The sequence below is a fragment of the Sceloporus occidentalis genome, unplaced genomic scaffold (genome assembly GCF_023333645.1).
Source record: "Sceloporus occidentalis isolate IW3139 unplaced genomic scaffold, rSceOcc1.0.p SCAF_2, whole genome shotgun sequence".
Taxonomy (NCBI): domain Eukaryota; kingdom Metazoa; phylum Chordata; class Lepidosauria; order Squamata; family Phrynosomatidae; genus Sceloporus; species Sceloporus occidentalis.
This window is the reverse complement of record NW_028316982.1, coordinates 184,984,189-184,991,484: the sequence shown is the minus strand read 5'-3', so window position 1 is coordinate 184,991,484 and position 7,296 is coordinate 184,984,189. Positions and strand designations below refer to the sequence as shown.

The 7,296-nt window shown below is 41.8% G+C and overlaps 1 protein-coding gene across 2 annotated transcripts in view; it reads left to right on the top strand.

Moving 5' to 3' along the window:
- The first annotated feature begins 346 nt into the window (after nt 1–346).
- LOC149319444 (ribosomal protein S6 kinase alpha-3) overlaps nt 347–7,296 on the top strand; it is a 55,309-nt gene continuing 48,359 nt past the window's right edge. For both annotated transcript variants that reach the window (XM_089511730.1, XM_089511729.1), the window contains exon 1: nt 347–885. In XM_089511730.1, the coding sequence (XP_089367856.1) occupies nt 808–885 (78 nt within the window). In that variant the 5' untranslated portion in view covers nt 347–807. The remainder of the gene's footprint in view (nt 886–7,296) is intronic.

Genomic DNA, 7,296 nt, shown 5'->3' with positions numbered 1-7,296 from the left:
AACTATAGCTCCCAGAATGCTCTAGCATTGAACCAGGGCAGATGGAGGGGTCTCAAAGTAGATTATTATCGCGGTGTGTGTTTAGGACCGGTGTTTTATCTTTTATTTTGTAACGTTATGAGTGTATTAAAGGCTTTATTTGCTCATGTCCCCTCATATTTTTTTCATGAGGTGAGGACATTAGGGCTGCATCCACACTGGGGAAATAACCCGGTTTGGGAGCGCTTTAACTTTTTGTATTGCTCAAGGCTATGGAATTCTGGGAGTTGGAATTTGTTGTGGGCCCTGGGCCCACAACAAACTCCAACTCCCAGAATTCCATAGCAAAGAGTCAAACAAAGAATTAAAGCGCCGCCAAAGTGGGTTATGGAGTATCCCCATAAACGATCTTCCTCCCACGCCTGCCGCAGCCAGACTGAACCCAGTCCCTCTTCCCTCAGTCTTTATTACCTGAGCCTGCCTCTGATTGGCTGGGGCCAGCCCCGCCTCCGGGGATGACGCCATCAATCTCTGCTTGACAGGCAGGTAGGGTTCGGGCGCCGCCATGTTAGGAGCGGAAGCGGAGTGAGTAAGTGGCTGCGGCTGAGTCTCATCAGAGAGAGAGGCACTGGGCGGGCGCCCATTTTAAGCCTCCGTGGGGAGCGCCTTGCTGCGGCCGTCTCCTCCCCTTCGCGGGGAGGAGGAGGAGGAAGAAGGATCCCGACCCTGCGGAGCCGAAGAAGTGGCACTTTGAAGAAGAAGAGGAAGAGGAAAAGGAGGAGGAAAAGGAAGAAGAAGAAGAAGCAGCAGGAGAGTTAAAGAGCCAAGATGCCTTTAGCGCAGCTAGCGGACCCTTGGCAGAAAATGGCTGTGGAGAGCGCGGCGGAGAGCGCAGGAAACGCCGAGGTAAGGCGGGGAAAAGGGGGAGCGGGTCACACTCTCTCAGCCTCAGAGGGATAACAATAGAGCCCCTCTGGGTAAAACCTCGCCCAGGAAACCCGTGATAGAGGCTCGCCTTAAGCTCGCCCTAAGTCGGGAGTAGGGAGAGAAAGCTTCTCAATCTGTTTAACTGGGATATATTGGGTTTTTGTATGGGTTTATTTTCATTGTAAGCCGCCTCGGGTGTCTTTAGACAGAGAGGCGGGGTAAAATAATAATAATAATAAAGTTATTTTATTTTATTTTAGCAAGGGAACTCTTATGAAAAACCAGTGTAATGGCCATGAAGTGATATCCAAAGCCTTCTGGGTCACCTCAAGCTCTGTGTGTTGTGGTGTGTGTTGTGTGCAAGTCATTTCTGTCTTATGGCGACCCTGAGGCGAACCTACTTATGGGGCTTTTGCTTGGCAAGATTTGTACATAGGGGTCTTGCCATGGCTTTCCCCTGAGGCTGAGAGAGAGTGGCTTGCCCAAGGTGGGTTTCCAGGTTCTTCCCTTTCCAAATCTCCTTCCCTCTCCAGAACGCCACATCTTGTGTGGTTATGTGCCTTCAAGTCACTTCCAATTTATGGCGACTCTAAGGGCAATCTATTTGCCTAAATATCCTAAAGGCACCAGGTCCTATCTGATCTCTGAACTTAAACAAAAAGGTCTAGTACTTGGATGGGAGACCGCCAAGGAATGTTAGCTCCTATATCTCAGAGGAAGGAACTGGCAAAACCACTTCTGAACATTCCTTGCCGGAGAAAACACTATGAATTTAATGGGGTCGCCATGTTTTATGGGGTCACCATAAGTAGACAAGTGACTGGGAGGCTTATACACAAACACAAAAGGTAAGCCTGTATGGGGTTTCCTTGGCAAGTTTCTCCAGCGGAGGTTTTCCATTGCCTTCCTCTGAGGCTGAGAGAGTGTGGCTTGCCCAAGGTCTCCCAGTAGGTTTCTAGATTCTTTGCTCTTCAAATCGCCTTCCTTTCTCCCTACCTCCTCAAAATTTCCTGCCCTTCGCAAATCTCCACATCTTCTGTGCCTTCAGGTCTTTTCTGACTCATGGTGACCTTAAGGCCGTAAAGAATTGCTTCAAAATTAAAACTGGCACAAAATAGAGAAAATGGTTATACGGAGTACAACACAGGGAATTTTAAGCAAGGAATCGCTTATGAAAACCAGTGGAATGGCCATGAGGTGATCCAGCCTTCTGGATCACCTTAAGCTGTGTGCGTTGTGTTCCTCTCAGGCTGAGAGTGTGGCTTGCCCAAGGTCACCCAGTGGGTTTCCAAATTCTTCCCTCCTCAAATCACCACATCTTCAGGGCATTGCTCTGAAAGGAGTGTTGAAGGAGTCCTCACCATCCTGCTTTCCCGCCCCTCTGTTGGAATAATTCTCATCCATAGCTTGCTTTGTCACCGACTGGTGTCTGTCTCCAATTTTCCGCTTTTCCTTCCTTCCTCCCTTCCCACAACAGTGGAGTACACAATGGAGAGGTACTCCGCGTTGTCCTTCAGGGCTTACAGTCCCACCCGCTGGTTTCCCACTGTGCCCTGTGTGTCTATAATGTGTGTTTGGGACTCTTTCTGTACTGGACAGCTTTTAGGGATAATGTTTTCTACTTCCAGTGAAGTCCATCATACTCAACAACAGCTTCAGGCTACAACACATTTAGTTAAGTCTTTTCAGGTGCCACAAGAGTAGCTGTTGTTCTATGAACTGATACACATCTCTCCTGTGCTCCCTTTAACCCTGTGATGCTCCTAGTTTTAGCCTCTTGTTTTCACCCACAGACAGGTGGAGAGAACCTCAGAGGTGGCTTTGCAACTCCACTCTGTTTCTAGACCTTATTAGCTTTTTAACTTCATACACTAGGCATTCCCGCCTGGGGTGCCCACTCCCCCAAAATGTGTGACAAAGAGTGGCTTGTGTCCTTGAGTAACAAGTCACCACTCATTTTTTCTGAATAAATTAGAATATAATTGCTCAATTTAATTTGCATTTTATGCACTGAGTTAAAAGCTTCTTTTTTAAAAAAAAGTTACCTGCAGTATTTTATGTGGTTCAGTTTGTGCTTCAAAAATAAAAGAAATAGACTTCTTCATCTTCAAATGTGATATTACTTTTGTAGATGGTATGGACATAAACCAAACATCTCCTAGTGTATATGCCATACACAGAGGAATAGATAAATCTGGCTTGATTAGTTCAGAGTACAAAGTGTGATCTTGGCTGTGCAGACTTCCTCTCCCCATTGCCACACATCCCATCTCATAATCTGGTTTTGTGCGTTTGTCTGACAGTGGCCAGAAGAAATGAGGGGGAGAATACTCCGAGGGTTGCAAAGTGACTCCAGGTCAAGTGAAGGCTGATGGGTGGGGATAAAGCAAAGGGACTTCCCTTGTACACCCACTAGTGATTTATATTGCCACGGGTTTGATTTTTATTGAAGGAGCAACCAAAGAGTGTAAATCCCTGGAATCTCCCCCACCCCTGCCAGTACTGTATTTCTGAAGCCAGTACAGTAGTATCCGGTTTAAGTGAGCTTGAAGAGGGCTGCTGTCAAATGTTTGGTGACAACTGCAGGGTTGTAGCTTTGTTCTGTGTGGTGATGTTTCATTACTTTCACATCTTGTGGGTTTTTTCCTGCTCTCCCCCCCCCCCCCATTTTGTTCAGATGGTCAACTTCCTCTGCACATAGATTCTAACCAAGGAGGAGGAAGTTTGTACATGAAAGTTAGTTTTCCCCCTTCTTAGAAAAGGGAAATCCTTACTTCCTGCTTCCGCTCAAGTGGAAGGCACAAGTATAGGAACTGGTGATCATTGTCTCCACATTTTCCTTTCCAGATTTCACGCACTGACTTGTTCTTTATCTCGTAAAAGCAGTGTTCTTGTGGTTTGATTAAATTGAGATAATCTGCTTTGATGAGCTATTTGCAGAACATACTTCTGAGAAGGCCCTCAGATCAGATGCTTTGTAAATTCAATTCCTTTAAAGTGTTGTGAAAGTGCCAGAGTTAAAACTGCCCAGTTTCTAAACATGTTTAAATCACTTAAATCAAAACAATTAAATTCCATTCTGTTTCCCATTCATGACATTGTATTTACTAAACTTTGTAAGAAACTATTTTTGGTTTTGCCTCTGAAGTGTTATAGTGGTAAAACAAATTACTGTCTTCTGTTCAGGCTGCACATCACAAGTGTCACTTTAAAAAACCCTAAACACGTCTCTGCATGATGCACTTCTCGCCTGCATTAAAACAGAAGTCTTGGTGTCCATTACTTTTTTCTGTAGAAGTAATGGTGCAGCCAGTGTGGTGAAGTGTGGTCAAAGTAGAACATGCCTGGGGTGTCTGGCAAAGGTGTAGAGAGGCTTGGAGACCAGTTTCTCTAAGGAAAGGTTGAAGGAATTGGGTTGATTTGATTTGAAGAAGAGGTTTGAGAAGTTGACACAATAGCCATCTTAAAATATGTGAAGGGCTGTGACAAAAATGATGAAAGAAATTTATTGTCTGTAGCTCCAGGCAGTAGGACCTGAAGCAGTGAGTTCAGATTACAAGCAGGGAAGAATTTAGATAAAACATTAGCTGGAACTTCTTGATGCTACAAAGGTGGTTAGTAGTGGAACAGACTGCCTTGAAAGGTAAAGTACTCCTCTTCTTTGTTAGTGTTTTAACCAGAGGCTTGATGGCACATGTCAGGGACTCTGTAATATATAGTCTGCATTAGCAGGGTGGTTTGATGTTTGCCTTCCAGCTTCATTTTTCTAAGATCTCTGTGTCATCTGCACAAATCATAGAGGGTGGCCAGCCCTGTTGTAAACAAGATTTGTACTTCTGGGTGAATGCACAATGGAAGGACTTGTAAATATAATACGGAGTGCTTCTATACAGAAGCACTTTTTAGTCATCTCCACGTGGGAACAGCTAGATTTAAATTGACCCATCAACTACATTTTAACTGTTCAAAAAGTACTGTTGACAGTACAGTATAACCTGGAAAATACTTGTCATTACCCACTTTTCCTGTCAGGCCAGTAAGGTTTGCTTAAATAAGGTTTGCTTAGAGATCCTCATAATAATGAGTGATTCTTGATAGTCAAGAATAATATTTGTTCTGAGTGATCTTTATGATTTAGAAGATTCATAGTCTTTGGATCTTTTCTTAAATTAGAGTAACCAATCTAATATGATTGAGTGATACATCAAAGCACAAGTGCTGTTCTTGGCTGCAGATAGTCATATAATGGAATCTTTACTTCTGTTTGTTGTATTAAGTTCATGCTCCAGAAAATAGATTGTACAAAGGAAAACTGTGGTGTACTAATGCAAAATTACTGTGCAAATTTATGAATAGCTGAAAAGATATGGAAAATGTGTATTCCAAATTATGTCAACCCTAAGGCAAACCTATCCTGGCAGGATTTGTTCAGAGGAGGTTTGCAATCAATCACCTTCCCCTGAGGCTGAGAGCGTGTGACTTAGCCAAGTTCACTCAGGTTTCATGGCTGAGAGGAGAATTGAACCTTGGTCTCCAAAGTTGTAGCCCAACACTCAAGCCACGATAAATAGTTTAACTAAAATTTCTTAATTTGTTAAATATTTAATAATATTAATAATATTTGCTAATTATCTTAAAATGTTGTAGGAACAAAAAATTGACCAGTTATGTGATGTAACAGTGATGATTAAACTGTTGACAGATATTAATAGTTAATGTTTCTCAACCTGAAGTTATAGTTAATGTTATTTATCCCCTGCCAATAATATGATTGCAACAGCCCTGTTGGGTAGATTTATGTAGTATTAAAGGAGGCAAATGATCAACATATTTTCAAGGTTGGAAATGGATGCAGTATAATGAATCCTAAAACTGATAAGCATAACACTGAAGGACAGCATGTAGAAAGTTATGTTTTACTGGTACTTAACAAAGCCCTAATTTAAAAATGTGAGAGCCAGTAAGGTATAGTGCAGTGATATTCAAAACTTTTTACCCTTGGGGCCTCCCTTTACATCTACCTGTGGACATTGCCCCCCCCCCCCTTGATGTACAGTCCACCCATAATCCATTTAGCATGCATATTTTCATTTGCACATTCGTGTATATTCATATTTTAACATTTTTGTAAGGAAATAACATTCAAATCAGAACAGTTTTTTTTTTTAGGTAAATTCAATATTTAACTGAACACATGTGTAAATTTTACATGTAACAAGTTTGGGATGAGGAGGGATCGGGGCCTCCAAGTCTTGCACACACACCCCTTGAGCAATACTCGTACCCCTCTGGAGATCCTGCCCTGTAGTTTGCAAACCACTGGTGTAGTGGTTAGAGCATTGGAACTTCCAAGTTCAAGCCCTGATGAAACTCACTGGGTGACACTAGACCAGTTACCTGGCCTTCTTTACAAAGTTATTGTGAGCTTGAGCTTATTGGAGGACAGGATACCATAGGTAAAAAATAATAAAATAGACTTGATCATTTAAAAAGTACTGTAATCATAAATTTGTAAACAAAAGAATGTAAGAGGTTTTGGTTCATGGTGGCGAAGGCCGCTGAAGATGTAACAGGATGTGAATTGGCCATGGATTCAGTAGTTTTGCTTCTAAATTATCTGAAGAACAGAACTTAGGCTGTAGAATTTCAGTAAAATTTGTTACATACAATACTGCAATATTATTATAGCTCCTAATACAGTAATGAATGTTTCAGTTGTTAGTAATATATCACTTGTACATATTTATTGTTTTTATTTTAGTGTTAGATTAATATGTAGTGGCATGCAGGCCAGAAGGCTGAACAGTCTTTGCTAATGTGTCATTTTATTATACTCAGAATGTTAGAGAGATGACTGGATGCAGTTAGTCACATTTCACAGTCTGTCTTTTGTTAGTAATCATATACTTTACATTTGATTTTTTGGCATAATATAGATTTATTTGTATCCCGCCCAATCACGGGGAATCCGGGCGGCATAATAATATTGAAAACAAGATCTTGTTTGGTGAACTTTGCAATCAATAAAACGATAGACCATCACGAGGAATGTAAACTACAGACATTATTAGAAAGAAGTTGATCACTGGCTTACATACAATTTACCGTATATACTCGACTATAAGTCGACCTCATGTATAAGTCGAGTGCAGGTTTGGGGGCCAAAATTATGGATTTTGATATGATCCATAGACATGTCAAGGGTAAAATTTAAGGGCATGTACCAGCCGATGTAAAGGATGGGGCAAAGGAAATTTTTTATAAAGGTTAAGGTACAGTTCTTACTTTGACCCATGGATAAGTCGACTCAGGTTTTGGGGGTCAACTTTTGACTAAAATTTCTAGACTTATATATGAGCATATACAGTATATAGTGTTCCCAGTGTGTTA